The sequence below is a fragment of the Semicossyphus pulcher genome, unplaced genomic scaffold (genome assembly GCF_022749685.1).
Source record: "Semicossyphus pulcher isolate SPU_LCO1_2020_fin unplaced genomic scaffold, fSemPul1.0.p SCAF_2, whole genome shotgun sequence".
In the NCBI taxonomy this organism is placed as follows: Eukaryota; Metazoa; Chordata; class Actinopteri; order Labriformes; family Labridae; genus Semicossyphus; species Semicossyphus pulcher.
Window position 1 is genome coordinate 14,933,904 of NW_027211693.1, and position 22,667 is coordinate 14,956,570.

General features: G+C 42.7%; 1 protein-coding gene across 1 annotated transcript in view; it reads left to right on the forward strand.

Moving 5' to 3' along the window:
• diaph2 (diaphanous-related formin 2) overlaps positions 1 to 22,667 on the forward strand; it is a 411,814-nt gene that overhangs the window by 317,727 nt on the left and 71,420 nt on the right. Inside the window, exon 25 of the mRNA XM_069669466.1 lies at positions 16,791 to 16,955. Within this exon, the coding sequence (XP_069525567.1) occupies positions 16,791 to 16,955 (165 nt within the window). The remainder of the gene's footprint in view (positions 1 to 16,790; positions 16,956 to 22,667) is intronic.

Below are 22,667 nucleotides of genomic sequence, written 5' to 3' on the forward strand. Positions count from 1 at the left end.
ACAGTTTATGTTCTTGAACTTCAAACCTTATTTACCTGAAAATAAATAAATAAATTATAACGGAGCCCCTCTGGTGACATTTTATGAAAAAGTCGTGGCCACGAGTGCGCATGGATGCCTGCGCATCTGCTCCTCGCCTGAATGTATCCTCACTGCTCTGTCAATTATAAACTAAGAACTGGTCATAGGCCATGTCTGTGGGAATTTACGGTGTGAAGTTTGTTGTCTGCTGAAGTGTAAAATTTTGAAAAATATTACCTTTCTTGTTGAAGGATCTCTCTCCGTCATCTTGGCTCGGACTGAACTGCATGCCACTACAGCCTGCCAGCCCGGCGAGTGAGGGAGTGTCTGCGGGGAAAATGTCACTGCTGAGGGAAAGGGGCGCGCTGGATTTATATCACAGGACAAAACCAGAGCGTCACTGCGAAACGGAGTGCGGCAAAATAATCGTTTTAACTCAAATTCTTTTTTTTATAAATCGTAACTGAGATTCAAATTCGATTAATCGAGCAGCACTATGCCATTATATTTTAAAAATGAACATTTTCAAAAAGACAAAAAAAAATGACCGATTGACAAATTATTATCAAAAATTATGATGTTGTTTAAATTCACTGTCTCACATGTCCGTAAAAAAACTGCCCAAGTTTATAAGCTTGAATTTGAGCCCAAGATGACCTGTCAAAGTTCCCCTCGCTGTGACCAAAATGCTTCACTGTACCTCCAGTCAGAAAGAACGGGACTGTCAGTTACCGACCTTCCAGATGAGCCAAATCATGTCTCTTGTTTTAGGCAACATTTTCATCTGTACTGCTGCTCCTGCTATCTGAAGTTAAGAGCAGAAAACATAAAACACTCAAACACAAAAAAAGTTGTTTATGCACAGATAGTTGCTTGTCAAAACCAATATACTCAAGCTGTGAAGAGTTGAAATTATAGTTAATGTAACAATACATCTTCTCTTATCATCTTGTGTAACAGAAAATACTAGTGACAAATAAGGTGGCAAAAACATCCTGAGGACTGTGCCTGGCTCCCGGCCTGTACCTTTTCACATTATTGCCTCCAGAAGACAAAGGGATTGTTGGTGGTTCAAACACATTTAGCTCCTGTCTGTTGGTGCACAGTTGCTCTATCCCATTTCACTTGTCCCTGCACCCCCTCAACAGGTACAGTGTTTTGTAATTAAACACGCCATGGAGGTAAGAGTTAAGGAAGCCACTAAAATAATACAGATGACAGGGAGAGAGAGAGATCGATTGACAGATTTGCATACTTCGTTTGACAGCTATTTCTACCCAATTCTGTGCTGCGGGACTGAGCAAGTAATGGGATAGTGAGAGCAGGAATAAAACATGAGAGTGTCAGAGAGATGAAGACAAGAAGGGAAAGGAAGGAATCGGTAAGAAAGAGATGAAGTGGCAGTGGAGGTACTTTTATTTTTACAGGTTGGAGGACACACACACACATATATAGCCAGAGGCAGTTCATCAACGGCTTGTCAGGGCTTTCTCTCTCCCTCGTCTTCTTCTGCCTTTGGGGGAGGAAAGTTGTCAGGGTCACGGTTGGACACAAAACCTCCACAACTCCATTGAACTTCAAACTACTTATGTCACATTTTAGCTCAGTCGCACCATCACGGAAAAGTGTCCCAACTTTATAAAGATAAAGGATGAGTAATAGGTGTGAAATCGTGACACTTTTTGCAAGCTAATGTGTCGATTTGCTCGTCATTTTTGCCTTCCGAGGCTGTTTTCTATTTACATGTAAACCAGCGACAAACACATGAAAGACAGCTGCTACACACGTCTATTATTCCGCAGACAAATGGATTGAGAGTGCCAGTTTTCTGTCACTCATTAGGCTCTAATCATTGGTAAATCCACTTGCCTTCCAGCGTGCACGTCTTACTGTATTCCCCCTGTCACTTCCTCTCCTCCCTCTCCCTCTCTGTCTTTCTCCGCATCGTGACTGGCGACTCACACAAAGCCCCTCCGTCCGCCCGCTGAGCTCCATGACAAAAAAAACTCTCGGGGAGATCATTTTATCTTACTCTTGATTGCCAGATAATTATCAGTTAATTATTTAGAGCCTTAAATTAATTTGCTAAAAATAGTCTCTGTGCCTGTGCGTTGCCAGTGGAGACGGCTCCATTATTCCTCCCTTCCCCCCGGTCGGCGTCTCTCCTTCTCCTTCTCCTTCCCCTCGTCTTTGACAGCTACTTCTGCCACTCATGTCTGACTGTAATCTAATAAAGGAGGAGGTTGTTCTTTTATATGTAAAGCAACCCAATTGCAGCCTAATTCTTCAGCACTGATGGTTTCAATTTCTCTGCGCTGGCTTTGTCGTGCCTTTCTCTCCCAGTCGTGAAAGTTGGGTGCAATTTGCAGCACGTCAATCTCGGCTATACTGATATAGAAAACTGGACGTAAAATATTCCAAAGTCTCCTGAGGCCTCATGGGAAAACTTTCACTAACGTCTAGCTTTTGTCCTATTATAACTTTACCTGTGCTGTACAACACTCTTTAGTTGATACCATCTTCCTCTAACTCCACTCTTAGGACACTTCATTAGGCCCAAAGTGTTGTGAACAAAGAAATGTGCTGTAAGTGCTCTTATAATGGGATTCATTGGCTCAAGGAATCGAAATTTACTCCCTCTTTTTTTCTTCTTCTTCCCACTGCATGCACCCGCGCGCACACACACACACACGCACGCACGCACAGGCAAACACAAACACACACAGGCACTGAACCAGGGGCCAAACAGGCTGACCTGCTGAATGGGTTTGTGCTGTGGTAATGATAAGGCTATTGAATGGAGCTGTACTCTGTCACGCTAGCCGCTGGGCCAGTGGTCCTAGCGAAGGAATCTGATCAATATACACTCTCTCACCCCTCTCTCTCTGTCTCTCTCTCTCTCCTTCTCTCTAGCTCACTCTCTCTTTCTTTCTTTCACAACTTTTATCATTCAGTTGTTGACTCTGAAATATATTCCACGCTCCACCTTTTGGCTCTGAAGAGCGTCTACTTAAAGCATTAAAATTTAACCCTCTGCATGGCACAACCAATGGAATGACAGATGATGGACTCAAAATGTTCGACTCACGCTCGGCAGGGTTAAAGTAAAAAGGCAGAGTTTAATGTCCTGTCCAGGTCGGATACACAGGTAATCAAAAGCAATAAACCAAAAGGGGCAGGCGAAAAAGGCAGAGGCAAAAAAATCAGGAAGAAAAATGCTGGAAAGAGGCGGCAAGAAGGAACACACAACAAACTGGCAACGAGAGGGAAGACACACAGGGAATATATACTCAAGCTGTGTCCCAATCCAGGGGCTGCATCCTTCGAAGGGCGTATTTTAAGGCTGATTGCGTCACAGCGGTGCATTGGAGGCTGTCCCGTTTAGATGGCTCCTTCAGATGCGGCCGAGAAATGCTTCCTCCTTTTTACTGGGCCATGAAGTATCCCAAGATACATTGCGCGCCAGTTCAAACAAGATGGCCGACTCTTAAACGGCCTAGGAATACACTTTTAAATGTAAACGGTTTTGGTTTCAACTCAATCCAATAGCTAGGGTTACACATGTTTAAGAAAATGTAAGGCCCTTGAAACTAATTATCTTTAAAATAATGGGTTACGTGACTTTGTGCTAGCTAGTTTGCCTGCTAGCTACCTGTTGCTAGGCGACAGCAGCGGCGTTCGGTTACACAAGGGTAAGGGACCGTCTCACTTCAGTTCAGCCTTAGCGGTCTACGCAGGCTATGAATGACGCATCCTCTCTAGACCGCGTCCTTCCAAGGATGCCGCCCCCGAATTGAGATGCAGCTACGAACAATCGAGGGGAAACAAGACACAGCTGGGTCCAATTATGGCGGGGCTGACACATGAGGAGAGAGACCCTGAGAACAGGGATCTGAAAGACAGAGACAAGAGTGAGTTTCAAAATAAAACAGGAAATGACAATATAAATAAAAGGAAATCAAAAACATAACCTCAGTGAACTTGACGGACTGTGTCACTGCATCGCTTCTGTATCCCAGAGGCCACTGAAAGTTAGCGATATCAATAGATGTGAGCCTCAAACAGTTGATTTACATATTTTTAGATTTCATAAGTGAAATAATGAAGACATTGATTTAAATTCCATTTGAGCATTTAAATGATTTGTTCACACGCTGGTGGACCTTGCTTGGTGTCAGATTTCTCCCTTTCTCTCACACACACACACACACGTACATGCACGCACACACTCACATGTGTAATTGATTTGAATTAATCAGTCTTTGTTGTGGATTGTGCAAATAATATTCCCCGTATCCAGTAGCTAACCCTTGCTCTCATTCCCATAACAGAACAATGCTTGATGTTATCGTTGAGTTATTTGCAGAGTATAAGTGTGATTAACATAATATGAAGAAATTCGACTGCAGTCCGCGTTCTGGCGGCGCGGAAGATTGAAACAGTGCAGCATGAAGGCAGAAGACTCCATTGACATTTAAAACATTCCCCAGCAGTCTGGAGGCACACATCAAAGGCAGCCCAACATGATGTCCATTTGCAAGCGGCGCTGCCTGCCTTGATTACTGCTCTGTTCACAAGGCATGCATTAAGTGGCCACCTAAGAGGCACCATTTCCAGCTTTATGCACAGCGATCACACGCAGAAGATGTAATCTGGGCCTGCTGTGAGCAAACCGGGGTCAGATAGCTTCGTTTTTAAATATATCTCTTCATTTGTGCAAAGCTGTAGGAGTAATAGGTTGTATAGCGAGAGTTTGCCGCATTAGGGTGAGTGAGGCGATTGTCATTTACCGTCACAGAGATGCATTTTTGACTTTGACTGCAAGCGATATGTTAAGATGATATGTAACATTTTTTTTTACTTTATCTAAAACACTGGAGAATATAAGAAAGAGTAGCTGAACATTAGTGCTTGTCTTGAGATGCGGCAGCTCCAGAGATGTCTGCCTTAATAATACAATCGCAGGGTGGTGCAATGTTTTGGGGGGTTTATTTTGACGGGCCTTCCATGCCTTGTTTTCCCCCCACACCATACACCAACAAACACCACATAATGACTGATAAGGAAAACTATACATCATGCTTTATCACCATTAACGTCTGAAAATGCGGGTATAAACGACACACATGAGGCTATGATATACATACAATAGTAACGATGTGGTGGAGGCAGTTTGGACAATGAGTGTGCGTGTCTTTGTGATTTTCCAAAAGGCTTGTTAGCAGCAGATCAAGACGGTTAAAACAAAAAGGCAGAGAGACAGACACAGCATGAAACAAAAAGTACAGACCAGCAATTGCGATTCATCACTGTCATCGTTGTGTGGAGCTACACAGACCTGGCATGTGCAGGGAAACAAATCTATACGGGGCGTCCGCACACATTCTTTGTACTCCTTCAGTAGCAAAGCCAGACAAGGCTTTTAAATTGATCACGCTGCAAGGAAATATCTGGCTGGCCCCCAAATAGGAGGCTACAGGCATAGTGTGTTGGTATTATAATATATTATCGAGGAATGAGGCGAGCCAGGTAAGAAAGTGGGGCATTGTGAATGAAACAGGAGGAGACACACAGCATCAATGGTAGCAGTTGTATCTTCACTATAGCTGGCTTTTTGTGTTGTTTGGTATTCGAAGCTGATGGTATGCATCCCACAAGAATATGTAATTATGAAGGAAAACTTTATTTAATGAAGAAAGTGTCACTGAGATGAACATCTTATTTAGAGGGAGACCCAACATGAATCCACTATGAGCAGCACTTCTGGCAGCAGTGATAGAAAAACTGACTTTTAACAGGCGGAAACCTCGAGCAGAACCAGACTCATGTAGAACAGCCGTCTGCCCCGGCTGGATGGGCCGAGAAAGTGAGAGATGGATTGAAACAGACCGAGCAGCAACAACAAAAGACAATACAGACGTACATAAAATATGTGTAATATTAGCAATAACAAGTTGTTTGTCAAGCTTGCTACCACTTGCAACAGAAGAAGAAGCACCCAAAATATTCACCTTTGTAAGATTTGTCTTGCCAAACAACAAACTAACTGAAAAAGCAAAGACAAACATGTAAATCTGTATCATAAGTAGTGTTAAGAGTGTATGGATGAGTGTATCATGAAGCGTGTGTAAAAATAAGAATCAAAACTTGTTCTGACTCTTGATTTTCCTCGCTGACGGTCGCTTTCCTTTTTAGACTGTTAACCTTCATCTGATCGTCGAATTTCTTTTTCTTTGGATTTTCACTTATTGTTGAAGTTGTATCTGTAGTCATCGATCTTTTCTTTGTTTGTTCAGCCATAGTAGATTACTATTTATTTGCAACACTTACAGAGACCGGAAAAGCAGCCGCTTAGCTCCGCCTACCCTCTCTGGCAGACCAACCACTGCTGGCTGATGGAAAACGCGTCACTAACTGGGCGCCACTTGTGATTTTTTCCATTAATATCGCCTCAGACACCCAGTCTGTAAAACTGCAAATGCAAAGGCTTTCATCAGTGGGCCATAGGCTCAACCACCATTGTGTTACCTCATTCAGCGATAGATAGAGACTTAACAGACTTTTATTTACATGAAAATCTTTGAGATTAGTACTTAAAAGTCAACAGGTCTATGGGTAGTTAAGCACAGTATAAACAAACTATAATAATACCATAAAAGTAACAAAATAAGAATTGAAAATACATTTAAATAGACAATTATACACAAATTATAAAAGCAGTCTTTCCAATATCTATACCACTTGCATGGGAGAGCTGGAGCCCGTCCCAGCTGTCGTTGGGCGAGAGGCGGGATACGCCCTAGACTGATCGCCAGTCAGTCACAGGGCTGACACAAAGAGACCTTTCACACTCATACCCACAGGCAACTTAAGAGTCAATGAACCTAACGAGCATGTCTTTCGACTGTTGGAGTAAGCCGGAGTATCCGTAGGGAACCCACACATGCAAACTCCACCCTCTTCATCAAAACTAGGATTCGAACTGGGAACCTTCTAGCTGTGAAGCCATGCAGCCTAAAAGTAATCTAGTGCAACCTGCATTAACCTACGAGCCAATCCTGCTACACCGGTGATGTGCTACAACTATCCAGCCAAAGAGTTCATACATAACAACATTTTTATGCGAAGGTTTTTATAAATAAATAAAAACAAAATCAGGGTCTCTTTTGAGAACACATTAGAAAAGGTCAAACCACTTTAACATAAAGAATACAGTGAAGAGTGCCATACGTGCCTCATGTTATAAAGCACTGAATGGTATATGGACATTGGAGTGGATGTTATGGTATGTCTGCATAATAAGCAAACAGAAGCAGTGTCTTATTATGAGATGGCCGGACTGCATTCATTTACCCGCCATGTTCAAGCAGCTGTATTTGCACTGAAGGACAGGAGCTGCTAGTTGGATTCATAGAAGGTGAAATCAATGATGGTTATGACTGGCATCTCAAACATTACTCGTGGGTGTCCTTCTGAATAATAAACATCCAAACCTGCACTTATCTACATTCTACATCACATCAAAATGCCCAATAGGATTTCCTGTGGCTGCTTAGCTGTGTAATGTTGTTTACCAGCTTGTGTCTCTGAAATGACATGCGTGATGCCTGTGTTCTTGCACATACTTGTCTCTTCAAGGGGCATCTCCTGAGCCATTGTCATGTAGCGGTGGGGATTGATGTTTACCGATTAGATCAGCGTCAGGGGGGAAGCGCAAGACTTGACCTTTTACAGTTTGACAAGTATGAACATTGTAAACACGGTAGATTTGCATTGCCATGTTTCCACTCTGAAATTACGCAGAGAGGCACCGGCCCCGGGCACCGATGTGACACGAGATTGCTTTGAATGAGGATGAAAGGCTGAGAACGACCATAAAAGGTTATCAAAGATAGTATTGCGCACGTGTGTGTGCGTGTTTGCCAATAATCTTAATAGGACTGTGCTGTTTTCACACTCGCTCACCGGCACCATTATCCCGGACACCAAATTATTTTCTCCTGCACTCTCTCCCCTTTTTTTAATAGTCTATCCATGATTCAACAGGTCATTCCCATGGACCTAATCCTCTCATATCTAATTTATATCGTCTCTTTTCCTTTATCAGATGTAGTCATTACACCCACCAGCCTCCCCCCTCATTGAGTTGTTCCAACACCAGCTGGGTGCTGTAGTGAAGAGCTTTGAATGCTTAAGCAGAGGCAACCTTCCTCTCTACAGGTATAAATATTTCAGGGAGAGACGGGCAGAATAAATTGACAGGAAAATTGACATCAAATCTGGCTTTTAATTTTCAAGAGAAAAAGGAGGCGGGGAGCTGCAGGGGAGATGATGGAGAGGAGTGTGGAGAGAGGAAAAGGTCACGACCCCTGTGTCAGAGTGGTAATATAATTCACTGAGCCTCTGATGCGTGCAAAATACATCCCTCACGGTTCTGAAAAATGCATGTAAATGCTATCTATGTACATACGTTTTATATATATATATATATATATATATATATATATACATACAAGACAAGAAAGATAAAGAAAATACATTTAGTAAATGAAAGAGCAGAAAAAAAGGTTAAGGTTTTGACTGCTTTAAGACTTAAGGAAGCAAGTGAGGTCTTTCGGAGACACCGAGAACATTGAAGGTTAAGAGGTGAAGCTGGAGTCTGATCACTGCAGCGGCATACTGAAGTATTACATTAATTACATTCTGCGAAGGGGAGGGAGAGGGCATCGAATAATCACCACCCTGTTGGCACCTTCTGTAATCCAACAGAGAGACAGCGAGAGAGAGAGAGGGCGAAAGAAAGAGATACAGTGTTATATGTGCGTGTGCGTCCGCATGTGTGTGCGGTGACAAAGATGGATCAACAGGATAGAGTTTCTCGATGGCACACCCTTGATTTTCATCCAAGATGCTGTTTTGATTACTTTGGACAAAGTCCAGCAATTTTCAGAGAGTATTGTTTCAGCACGGCATTCAGTTTGCTGCAGATTTAATTATTTTCTCCGTGTGAAATGAGCCTGACTCGAATTTTTTATTCTTGTGCACAACAAACAGGCTCCTATTTCACATGAGCGGAGATTGTAGGGAGCTGAAACGTTTTGTTCTTTATTTTAGGAACCATTAAGTCATTTTTTCTTCAGATTGGTGTGTAGTCAGGAAGAAAATACAGGTTGGCTGTCTTGAATGTAGGCACTAGAAAACTATTGTTGGTTAAAGGACAATCTGGGGTCCCATCAGCTATAGCCTGACGACGTTATAGCCTCTGGGGACTGCGGTGAACATGGTAACTTCCTTTTCCGCGTGCTGCTTTGTTTACAGAAAAAGAAAACGTTTATCTTGTGATTGACTTTCATTAACGGATCTTAAGTTTGCATAAATTCCAACATCATGATGCTGATTAGTGAAAGTAAGAATGAAGCTGTGTCAGTCCTGTCCTTGAACAGAGGTCGGATAAATCATTTCTGATGCATTTGAGGAAGTCAGGAAATCTAAACGCTGAACGGCTTCCAGGACGCAGCATCGAGGGAATTTGTCTCAAGTTGAATTTTTTGATCTAGAACAGATTGTTAGCTGTTAGCATGCAGATGTCTGTCTATAGAGATTATAGCCGGGATGTCGTTACGTTCCGCCTGCTTTCGCTCTCCTCACTGACTGGCTTTCCTGCATACACCGCAGCCTGCTGATACGTGATTGGTCAATATTACACAGACTTTAAGCGTAGCACAAACGGAAACCAGAACACTTGCCGTCCATAAAATCCACGTCCCTGCCTACAGATTCTACATTTCTATGAAGAATCTGTAAATAGAGATTAGTTAAAGGATGAATGCGGCACTACACAGTAGCCACAGTTGTTGCAGGACTTATATTGTTGGCCGGGTCATCAGTCTGTCCAACACTCTGATCCAGAGTGAAATATCTCTACAAATATTGCATGATGATGATGGGGGTGAAATGTGGTGCAGAGATTCATGTTTCCTACAAATTATGATTCGAGTATTCAAAGTATTTTGTGAGGCCTTTTCTTTTAGCGCCACATTAAGGGTGACAGTTTTGGGTTAGTGGGAAATGTCTTGATAAATTTTGCATTGCATTAATATTTGGCGCAGACATTCGTGATGCCGGATGATGAATTGTTAGAACTTTGGTGATTTTTTAATTTGCCGTTTAATTTACAAACTAGCAGATGTTAGCATGCTAACAGTGGCATTTATATAAGCGAAAGCCCTGCCTCAGAATTATTGTTGTTCTTTAATTCATTCATTATTACTCTTCTCTAAAATCTATGCAGTACATTCAGATATGCAACTGATTTATACAGCTGCCCCTTTGAATTTTGGCAACAAACTCCCTCCCTCCCTCTCTCCCGACTAATCCCACCCTCCCTCCCGTTTCCTCTCACACACTTCCCCCTCCCTCCTCCCTTCATCCACCTCAACACCAGGTCACATCCCATTTTCCCGGAACTGGCTGCTCTGCTAATTCCCTCTGAGAGCCCCAGAGTCTGTGCGCCGCGGCCCAACTCAGGATGCTGTCAGCCTCTTTCCTGCTCGCCCTACGGACCTCCCTCTGCTTGTATCACCTCGCACAACAGAATGGTGCTGTCCTACTCACTTAGGAGCCTCACACACAGAGTAGAGAGGGATACTGCGATGCCGGGGAAAAGAATCTTAGCCTAAGAACATCGTAGTGATGAAACTTTGCCTTTTTCTTCTCCTTGCTTGTTCGGCTTTTGCACGTTTTCTGATGAGAAAAGTGACGCTTGCAAAAATGGCAAAATTTTTAAATTAAAAAAGCAGGCAGCAAACGCAAATAATTTTAGATATCCAGCGAAAAAATAGGAGCTACATTCATATAAAGTGCAGAAAAAGTAGCCGAAATTACATCCAATATTCTGTTCTCTCCCTCTCACTCCGTGCCCTACCGCTGCACTCCATTCCTTCATCCCTCTCTCATCCCCCTCTCGCGCTCAACATGATGGGTTGTGTCCAGTCAGTGGGCAGCTTTGGTGTAATTTGGCCCACAGGGGCTGTTGGCAGTAGGTGTGGGGATAAAGGGAGCGGGGATGGTGGGGTTTGGAGAAAAGCAGGCTTAGTGTGGGGCCTTGGTTGGCGGGGCCAGCGAGCACATAGGAAAAGCATTAAATAAACATTAATGCAACTAGGTTACAGGAGATTTATTAAGTAAGGCTTTTTGGGCCCCCACTGTAGGGTTTTATGCAGCACTTTAATAACTCTCTCATGCACACAGGTAAACAAACCTGGTAATTTATTGCCATCCTCATAGGTGGCCATTGTGGAAACTGTTTTAACTTAGTTTGGCTCATAAATTGATTATTCTTTCCCTCTTTCTCTGGGTTATATCATGAAACTGAATGTAGCTCCAGACAAGCTTCTTTTTCCCCCAACATCTAGGGTAAGTCTGACTTGGATATGATTTTGATGTCACTTTGTGGTGTTAAAAATGAGCGCCCTTAATCGCGGCTTACTGATGTTAAGTGTACCCTCTCTGGCACGTCAAACACGCAGATAAAAAGTGACTGATTAAACACAGTAATGAGGACACAGTGACAGGACAAAAAACTCATTCGAGATCTTGACACAGATGATTTGAGAGAGAGAGAATTATAAAAACATGAAGAAGCAGAGCGCCGCCGCTGACATCAAGTTTCACATCTGACATTGTCTTTGTAAATCAACACAGTTAGATGTGATGCTGTCAGAATCTGGAGTTGTGTGAGACATGTTTAGCTGCCGTTCCCAAAACCCATTTTTGACCTGTGATTGTTTATCCTACAATTAAACAAACTTTACGACGTGGAAGTGAAACTCCAAGGCTGTGCAGACAAGGCACAAGCTATAAATTTGCCTATTTGAGAAATTAAGTGTTCTAATCCGATCATAAAGAAATGTAAGGAATCCATGCATTTCTTTGGTAGCATCCACACTGAGCCCTCCAGCCCTGGAGCGATTGTCCTGCTCTGCGTTGGTGAGCTTCAGCGCACATAAAGTGCAGGCGGTAGCACTCCTCTGAGGACAGCTACAGGAGGAGGGCAGAGACTGACAAACAGAGTCGGGGCAACCAAAGGCTGCGTGCTGCTCTACCTTTAGACCCTTTGCCTCGCTTCTGCTTTGCTTCGAGCCCGACTGAGACACGGCTCAGACAGCATACTTCTGAAAGTTCACTCCGAGTAGGAGAGAACGAAGCGAGTTCTCGTTTGAGCGAGAGAATTTAATGGAGAGAATATCAAGGGGAAATGTAGAAAGAGAATTATAAAGGGGAACGTGTTTGAAAGAGACAGCGGTGGACAGGAAGAAAGGAGAGAGAAATAGAAAAAGATTTATCTTTGGAGAAGGAGAGACAATAAAGGCTACGATGACTGTGAGAAACTGTGGGAAAGAAAAGAGTAACGGACAACCTGACAGAGAGGCATTCAAAAAGTGGGTGTGTGACTGTGTGCACGCGCCTGTTCATTCTGTCTCTGTATGTGTGTTTGATGAGGACTCTGCCGAACCGGTTGTGTTGCTGCAGGACAATGTGTGTCAGGCTCCATCAATATGACATGTCTTTGATGTGGAAATACAAGGAGCAAAAGCACAGCCAGCCTCAGTCCAGTCCCCAGCGGGACGCAGCTACCGCTGTGCATGTGCATACATGTGTATTTGAGTGCGTGTGATGGAGACCAAGTCCGGGCAACGCCGCCTACTTCTACCTGTCGCGTGACGGCTGAACTGCTGCAGCTCGCACGTGGCGATGCTGCTGCTGCCAGGCCGTCTCTGTTCTTTGAGTTTGCCTTTGATAACAGCCATCAATAATGGAATGTTTCATTTTATCCCAGCATATATTTCATTTATACAAGATGTTCAGATTCCTTTCTGTGTTGATTCACTATCAGCAGATCCCGAGTACCCCAAACCCCAAACCTAGAAACAAGCTGGACTCTTACAAACAAGCTAGCTAGGATAATGTTAGCAATAGCTTGGCTAGCATCCTACCTGACTTCCTGTAAACGCCTCCGAGAGCTTTGGAGTCGCGTTGATTTTCAGCATGAAACATTTTTACTAGTTTCTTTTAATATAACTATAAATAAAATGTCTAAAAATGAGAGATGGGAAAACCCTGATGGCTGAATTTTTGCTAGCCTTGGCTTACCCTCCGCTCTCCGCTAACGCACTGTTTAATATCTTCACACAGTAATTAACCTTAAGTTCTTCTTTACCGTTCTGGAGCAAAGATTGTTGCAGGCAGCCATAATATTATGGATGTATAAGCTACTGTTTTGATGAGGAAACAAGTAGAAGGTTTATAGATCATGCTTTCAGATCCTTGCAGTTGCTTGCGAACTGGCTGATACCTGGTACAGCATTTACAAGATGCACTGGAGGCTTTATGATAATGGCCTTGGTATGGGAACTCATTTTAGATGTATTTCTACTCTGTGAAATATTCTACAGATATAGACATTGCTAGTCAATTTTCCATACTGAGCAATTAGGCATTGTTTAGAGCGGGGACTTTAAATAAAGCTCAGTCTGGCTCTATAAGCTGTCTGCAGCAGGATTATTGGGGAAAATACTGAGGTTCAGTTTCTCTAATAAATGACACTCCACCATATGGTGCTGTTCATGCTAGATTGGTCCCTAGAAAGAGATTGTTCTTTACATGTCTCATTTTAAGACTCTCCCGAACAAATACAACGCTGTACTCTGTCAGGAGTGTGGATGTTGAAAGGGTATCTTTCTTTGGCTAAGTTTTACTTTTACATCTCTCCGTCGGGCCCCGGAGTTTTTCCTCACACAAGTGGAGCGGGAGGGAGGTGGACAAAAGAAGAGATAAAGGCAGCCCTGACAGAAGCAAGGGGGGATAAATCAGGTCCAGGCAGACGGGGAGATAGAGACAGGTAAGGGGAAAGACATAAAGATGAGTCCATCCATCGGGCCTGTGTGTGTGGGCCTGCTGCTAACCTGGAGCCTGCCATCGCTGCTGTGTTTTGGTTCTTGCAGCACCATCTTGCAGGGCGGTAATCCAACCAGCCTTCCCTGTCAGTGCTTTTATTCCCTCTAAGCTACACAAAGGCCTTTCCTCACACACGCGCCTACATGTGAGCATATGTACAGTAAGCCCGGCACATCACACACACACACACAGGCGCATGCGGATGTTTTATTTATAGCCACGAAAACTATGAGTTAATAGCTTGCCTATGGGATCCAGAACAATCCCTGGACCTCAAGATGGACGTCTACCAAGATGACAGAGCAAACAAACAAACGGCATTGTAGAGAAGCACAAAATAATGGCAGCTTGCTCACAAAGAACAATATCCAGATAACTGTTTAGCCCCGACAGTCGCAGGCCACATGCTGTACCACCAGCCTGTGTATGTTGCCAAGGCGACTGCATACGAGCACTAATTGCCCTTAACTGTACCCATGATGCAGAGAGGAAGAAGCTGCTTCGCTCATAAGTAAACAGAACATGTAGAAGCAAAGTACAGTCTGACTCATGCTTGTCTCTGCCACTCGCAACTACTATGCCAAAGTATTCTGTAAAAGTATTATTAAACCTTTTACCCACAGTTTACCTAAAGCCCGCTGGTTCTACAGATTGAACAGGACTGAAGGACGCTCACGTTAAAGTAAAAAGACACCAAAGTGTGCCCAAAACAGAGAGATTGACTCAAAAACTCTTCAAGGAAACTGAACTCCAGCACTATTTGGTTTTATTATCTTGCTCTGGCTGTCAGTGCTACCTGTAATGATTACATTCTCCTCACCCAAGTGAGCTACCAGACTATCAGACAGGTTGTAAACAAGCCAATAAGATAGTCAGGGATCTTACAAACTATTGAGAAATGATTTATTTTTACCGTTTTGGTTTCAAGGTTAGGTTTTCAATATGCTCGACTTCTTGTATACTCCTTGAAAGATTTCCCTTACAGTCTGCTCTCTCAGCTACACAATCCCTTTTTTTGTACACCTAAAAATCTTCAAATAAAATATTATATATTTTAAATGGTGAGATCCCTTCTTCATATTTGTTTGTTGTCTCCTGAGGACTCCCGCCAGACGCAGAGCAGAGCAGACCTGCCTGAAGCACCAAAATGTTAAGGAGGTGTTTTTTCACTCTCCATTGAATAAGGATCTGCTCTCAGGATGCGTACATGTCCTCTAACCTTTGACATTGTTTGTGCTGGGCATTCAGCTAGTTGGCACCTACATTTTTAGGTGCCTAAAAAGTTACTCTCAAAAAGCTGTACAAACCCGAGCTAGTCAAACACCTCCATCCATTTATTATCTATTCTGCTTATCCTGTTCAGGGCCGCGGGTGGGCTGGAGCCTATGCTAGATGTCATTGGGCGAGAGGCGGGGTACACCCTGGACTGATCGGCAGTCAATCACAGGGCTGACACACAGAGACAGACAATCACGCTTACTTTCACACCAATTTTAGAGTCACCAATGAAACAATCAGTGAAACGCTCCCGCACACTGACGAGCATGTCTTTGGAACGTGGGAGGAAGCCGGAGTACCCGAGCTTGCACGGGAAGAACATGCAAACTCCACACAGGAAGGACCTCTGTGTCTGAACTGGGACTCCAACTAGGAACCTTCTAGCTGTGAGGCCTAGTCAAACACCTGTGTAAAGAAAATAAGGGCAATGGCCACTTCTACATACCGTATTTGGCATAACCGTGTGTACTCGTGCAAACAAGAATTTTTAGCAACAATTCAGGTGTGCTCCCTTTTCTTTACCTAAAATAGAGTAGTTGCTCATGTGCCAAAACTTTTGGTTTGATCCGAGCCTGATCATGTGATGGCCCCTGTTTGTTCAAGTTAGATCTATTTTGTGAAATGTTTTCACGTTTCAAGATCTCAGCAATTACTTGCAAGTACAATGGGATCAAAACCAACAGGACTCTTGGCAAGAGCTATAAAAAGAAAACCAATTTTGTAATAAATTCTTCTACATCTTAGCGATCAGCTTTGAGCTATTGCAGGTATTAAAGTTATAATAACTGTAGCCTCTTAAGAAGGAAAAGTGATTGAAGACACAGCAGGTGTTGGAGACTTCTGCTGATGTACTGAAACCAGAGATGGTTGAGTTTATAGTGTGGGAGTTTTACATGTGTATGCAAAACGGTGTACATGCACGTGTTGTGTAAGCTGGTGTCGTCCTCATCCCGCCCCGGATGCGCGAGTCTTGGAGTGTCCAAGTGCAGTCTCCATGAGGTCAGTGGCTGCTGTGATAATGCTTAACTGATGCCGGCTGTCAATAGCCATTCACCAGGAGAAAAGTGCTCCGCCTGTTCAGTAAATTACACAGTGCGACGTGAGCTGTGAGGTTCAAAACAACCTGACCCCACTGTTGTTGGCAGAAACAATAGAACAATGACTGCAATCAGCTTTTTGCAGCAACCATCTGTGTCATGCTGCTGACTACAAAACACCTTTCCATTACTCGGGGGCTGCAGCTATTAGCTCGCCGTGCCATTGACTCCAAAGTGAGTTGAAGAGGTTATTGTAATGGCACATTAGATTGTCTCTGACCCTTCTTTAGCCAGTGTTTTGTTTTGCTGACCTTGACAAAGGTGGACTCTTCGAATGCTATAAAGCCTCTGTAGTGATCATTCCTCACAATGGCTTGTTTTTTTTATCGCAGACATGTTCGTGAGGTGTTGTTTTAATGCTGAGTACAGTAGCTTTTTTTAATGTTTTGTCTATGAGATGTCTTGTATCTGCTTTTTCCTTAACTCTGTCCTTCTCACGGCTTCTGCAAGCATGCCCGGGAGCAGTATGAAAAGCTGTCCACCATGCACAAGAACATGCAAAAGCTCTACGAGAGCATCGGCAGCTACTTCGCCTTTGACCCTCACTCGGTCAGCGTGGAGGACTTCTTCGGAGAACTGTCCAGCTTCCGCATCCTCTTCATGGTGAGTGTACATTTTATTCTGTGCATGCATATGACAAGTCTCCTGTTTCCTGTCCCTTTAAAGCAGTCGCACACAGACTAACAGAAGCCACCACCCACACTGGCAAACTCTTTTGCACACACTTTCACTTGCCTCCACACATTGGGTGTCATTGAACACCCGACGTGTGACAAATGAGAACAGAATTTCCGTGTTCAACGTGCACAAGATTTCATCAAACTTTCAGTAGGACCTGACTGATGGTAAAAACGTGTAGATATCACAGTGTTATACTTTTATGGATGAAACTCAAGCGCACAGCAACATACTGGATCTGTATGTCCGCCAAGGCTTCCCTACCACACATATTTAAAAACAACTGATTGCATTTTTGATCATTGAACTTCAAACTTGCATACAAATATTACAGCAGGATAAATAATGTGGTCTAAATGATCACAAAGAATGCATTTTTATACATTAAAGGTGGCTGCATTAGAATCAGGGCGACCACATTCACTACTTTCATCCCTTTTAAACTGATTGCTCTCACTGTCATGATGCACTGACTCTTTGGGGATCTGGACATGTCTTCAGAGGAAAATTACTGTTATGTTTCAATTATGAATATAGCCGCCCTAACATATTTCCAAGAACAGATGGTGACTCTTTTAAGTAGAATTCGCTTTGTAGACATGTTTAAGATCAGATGGCACCATGTGATCTTCACATTGCTACTTAAATATGGCCTTAGTAGTAATCCACAAATAGAGTGTGATTTTAAAAATAGCATCTGTTTTTCTTTGGTGACCACTGTAAAATTAAACCAGGCCAATCTACAGTAGCTCTTTTAGTATTCATATTAAAAATGTCTAGCTCCGAATGACGCCTTCATACTTTCGGACTTGACTCGGAAAGTCTGGTTCGTTTGGACAGGTGAGAACACGCATTCGAACTCTGGTGCAGACCAAAACCACCGGACCATGTTCCGTTTCTGAACTAACCACGGTCCAGTTCCATTCAGGTGAGAACACAAACAGACTTAAAGTAGGACCTAATACAGGAAGTAAACCGAAAAACAGTGCATTGTGGGTTGTTAACAGATGCAGAGACAAACATGCAGCCAGAAGAGTAGAGGACAGACGTGGGACCTGACCAAACAATTTCACAAATGCTTGAACACGGAGGAATTCAAACTGTTTAGTGACAAACTAAAGGGGAATAACTTTGGAACAGTGTCGGTCAAAATGCAATATTGTAACAAACAGACTTCAGGTGTGAGAGCAGCCTTAAGAAATGCACAGCAGCGTCCCTTGTAAACACATATTCTAAATGGAGATACTGCGTGAAGAATGGCAAGAACGGACGGTCCTGGGTCACTAATTTGCAGAGAAGAAAAAGTGTTAGTGATGCACAACTTTCTGTACGTTGTGTTGAAACACTTTTCAACACGTCTGTCTCCTACATCCCCGTCCATTTGCAGTAGAATTGCGCAGAGTAATTAATCAAAATGACAAGTTTAATGTGCACTTAACCATGGAGCTGTCTGTGGTTTTACATTACAGCCTGATGCTAGTTACACAATATTTAAGCGGTAAATCTGGTCTGCATATCACCACTGTAGAGGAAAGGCCTTCAATGGCGTCTTAGAATCGCTCATTAATCTTCAGTTGGATGAAAAAACATAAAATAAAAGTGGAAAGATTGTGTGGTTTAATAGAAGTTTACATTCAACATATAAAGGGACCAAAAGATGAAGGCGGGAAAGTACGCCTTGTTGTCGACCTGCGTGTAGCGGGTAGGCAGTGGACCGATAGTGCATATTCCTCTCCTCCCAGTGCTGTGCGCGAGGGTCACCAAGACATGAAAGTGATGCATGCAAAGATATAACCTCGGTGTGCTTTAGCCAACACGAAAATGGAGCCCAGAGATTCTTTGAACAGAATTAGAAAACGCTGGTTTTGAAGGATAAAATCGAGCATGCAGGGTGAAAACCAGTAAAAACACATTCATGTTTCCAGTGATGGAAAAGCAACATACAGCATTTTGTCCATAGTTCAGTTATGTTCCACAGCTCCTCTGAACTTAGACCTGAGGTAAGCCACTCAGTCCTGTCCCCCAATGATGTCACTATGACATCATCAAGCTTTTTTCCCGATCTCCTCCGGAGCCACAGAAGACATTATACAACTGCAATCTGAAAGTAAGCAACATAGGTAGAAACATTTCCCTCCCACTGATCTGATTGTCCATCAAAGTGTGTGATTTTTGAGCCAATCAGCTGCTAGTTTCAGTTCATGGGGGGATGTCAATTCCCTCATCTGAAAATGCCAGAAAGTTTTTTTGGTCCGGGACAGTACACCATGTTTCCCGGCCTCCTATTTCAGTCGTTATATTCCCTCGGTTGGCCCTGACATGCTTTTTGGTCTTGCTTTCAAGTTCTTTCACTGTTCTTTGCAAGAATGTAACCGCACTCACCTGCTGTGTGATTTCCTTCCATATGTCATATTTTAGTAGGTCATAATGTAACTGCCAGAGATTTTTCCTTCAAGTATCACTGACACAACCTCTTTTCTTTTTACTGACTTTTTCTATTTTACTTTCTTCAATGCCGTCTTAGACAGAAAGGTTATGAAAGTAGGTCTCTTACTTTAAGCCCCTCTATTTGTAATTTATAACCATGTTATTAATGGATAATAACAGAAAATAATGTAGTTGTTAGCAGGTAATAAGAGCTTAAACTCGTCCTGTGGTCACTCATAAATGAACATGATTTTTTTTTTCTTTTCATTATTCAAGGTCTGAAAAACATCTTAACCAGTCGTCATTTTGTGAAAAAAAAGACCTTAATGAGAATATTTTATTTGGAAGTTTGGAGTAATGTTAAAGTTGATTTTACACAAACCTATATATAGAAGAACCAGAGAAATACATATTTTTGCAGTGGTTCCTGATTTTTCTGCAGAGTTTAGTTATAAGTTATAACTGATGAAACCATTGTTTAATTAAAATAGCCCATAAAATGTCATAATATTGTCTTACAACTACATTATAGGTTGTTATAATGCCTTTATTACATGTTTATACACTGCTTAGAAACACTAAATAGGGGTGCTTAAGGTTAAGGGTCTAAAAATTGTGTTAGATTATTTTCATCCAATCAACATGCTGATGGGTGCCGGTCTAGCTTGGCGGGGCGGCTGTAGCTCAGTGGTAGAGTGGGTCGTCTCTCAGTCAGAAGGTTGGGGGTTTGATCCCTGACTGCTACAGTCACATGTTGAAGTGTCCTTGGGCAAGACACTGAACCCCAAATTGCTCCCGAAGGCACAGTCATCGGGTATGAATGGGCATAGATCTGACTGGAGATTGGCATTTAGGCCTTTGCCATCAGTGTGTGAATGGGTGAATGTAACATATAGTGTAAAAGCAGCTTTGAGTGGTCGGAAGACTAGAAAAGCGCTATGTGAGTACAGTCCATTTGCCATTTAAATCGGCGGTCCTTAATGTGGCGGCCCCGGTTTCGACTCCTGCCCTCGGCCCCTTTGCCGCGTGTCACCCCCCACTCTCTCCTCCCCTGTTTCCATCACTATCCTCTGTCCTCTCTATAATTAAAGGCATAAAAGGCCAAAAAATAATCTTTAAAAAAAATAAACATGCTGATTATGTTTGCATGTCTTTTAAATCTGAAAATATGTTACATGCAAATATATTCAAAACATTCCCTTGTTTTATAAAACACATTGTGTTATGTGTAAATTAGACACTTTCCACCTACATGAAGCCTAATGTACATCTAAACGGCGTTTATGCTCAAACCTGCTGAGCATAACGTACCTGTGAACTTTGTCTTCCGACCAGCACTGACTTTGGAGCTGTCGGAAAAAGTTCTGGAACAGATTAGAATATATTATTTCAAAGTAGAACTGAGGAAAGTTTATAATATCAGCGCGCGACTGATAAAAGAAGCTCGGCCAAGCTTCTTAACCTGTTAAACATAGCTTCATTAGCTTGCAGCTGCATGTGTGTACGCGTGTGCATGTGCTGTCACTGCGGGGCATTGCAGATCTTGCTGGATTTGGTGAGGGGTAATGAGTCTGGGAGAGGAGGTTAAGATGTTCACGTCCTGAAGTAGATGGAATACATTTTACTTTTTCACCTGAGGGTTTAGAAGATTTTAGAGTCTTGCTGGGAAAAAAAGTTTAGTTAAAATGTATCATATTTCCTCAGATTAGAGGCTGACTATATGGATTTTAGTCCATATAAAGACCTTGAACATGATTCTCTGTCGGGTGTATGACACATTTAAAAGTTCAAATTAATTTCAACCTGAAAAGTTCAGAGAGAATACATGAGTGAGAAACCTGCGTCTGAGGTAAATGGAATTTGATTTCACTTTGGATAAAAGTAAAACTGGAATTTCTTTCCATGTAGAGGAGGTTGTGAATAAAGCGCACAGGGCGAAGCAGATCATCTCAGAGAACAGCCAGTGCTCATTTCTTCCTGAGTAAACAAGTTAAACATTTACTAAACACTCTTTGCTTTTCTACAATCTACAGTCTTCCCATCCCTCCTGGCACCGCCCCAAAAACTCCCTGTGTCAGGATGATGACACGGTGTCTAGAAGGCAAGCTCTCAGTCTTCACAACCCATTACTGTGAATGGCAAGGTCCCCTTGTCTGAATCCTTCTCCTCTCTTTACTCTGATCCCCATCTGAAACCGGCGTTTCATTCCTGCTGATCAAAGTGCTCCAGCACAAAACACAACGCTCCCTCAAGGATTCCAGAGTTGCATATCTCTAAAAGAGGCATCCACCCAAGAAAATAAATTATTCTCTCAAGCAAATAGCTGCGTATGAATATTTTATTACTGATTTAAACTTTCCTGCTATGGATAAGGGGAGGGAAGTGAGTGGGATAAAGTGTTGTGGTGTGCTTGAAATGGGGGGGGCTGCTGTTGAGTTAATGTATTCATATAAAAACAATCCTTTAATCACCATATTCTTCAGATATTATTTATAGTTTTTGGCTCTTCAGCTCTGCTGACAGAAAGGCTAATCCCATCTGCTTGCAGAGCACAAGAAATCAATGCTTGTTTCTACTTGGAGGTTGTTTTTATTTTCTTACCCTGTGAAAACAACTGAGCTAGCGTCTTTGCCAGCTTCCTCCTCAGCTTTTTTCTTGTCTGTGAAGGAATTTTTTTTGGGGGGGGGGGTGTGTGCTAGTTATTTATCTTTGACAAAGTCGACCTACATCAACCATTAGTGATTTTTTCCAAATGGCAAATCTAATAAACGCCGCGACTTCTTGGCGGCTAATGATTAAAAGAAAGGAGCCTTGAATTTAACTTCTTGATATTGCTGGCGTGCCGCACACTTTTATTTCAATATTGAGACACTGAGTTGTTTGACTCAGACAAAACATCTCTGCTCGCTCCCTTCTGTTGCTTTGCTCTGTGTAATGCATTCACAGCACAAAGCATCTGCACTATTAAAGAATTCCATTGCAATACAGTCACCCTAAATTGCTTTTACTAAAAAGCAAGGGCTTAATGCACCCGACCGACATGAGGCATTTGAGTAAACGCATTGACAGACAGTCCTCACAGAACTGAATGTAACTGATAAGAGAATCCATTAACTCTATTTTCCTTCTGTTTCATTCTCTTTCTCTCTCTCCTATCCCATTCTCCCTTTCTCTCCCCGTGGCCAATGAAATATTATTTGATTTCAGCAC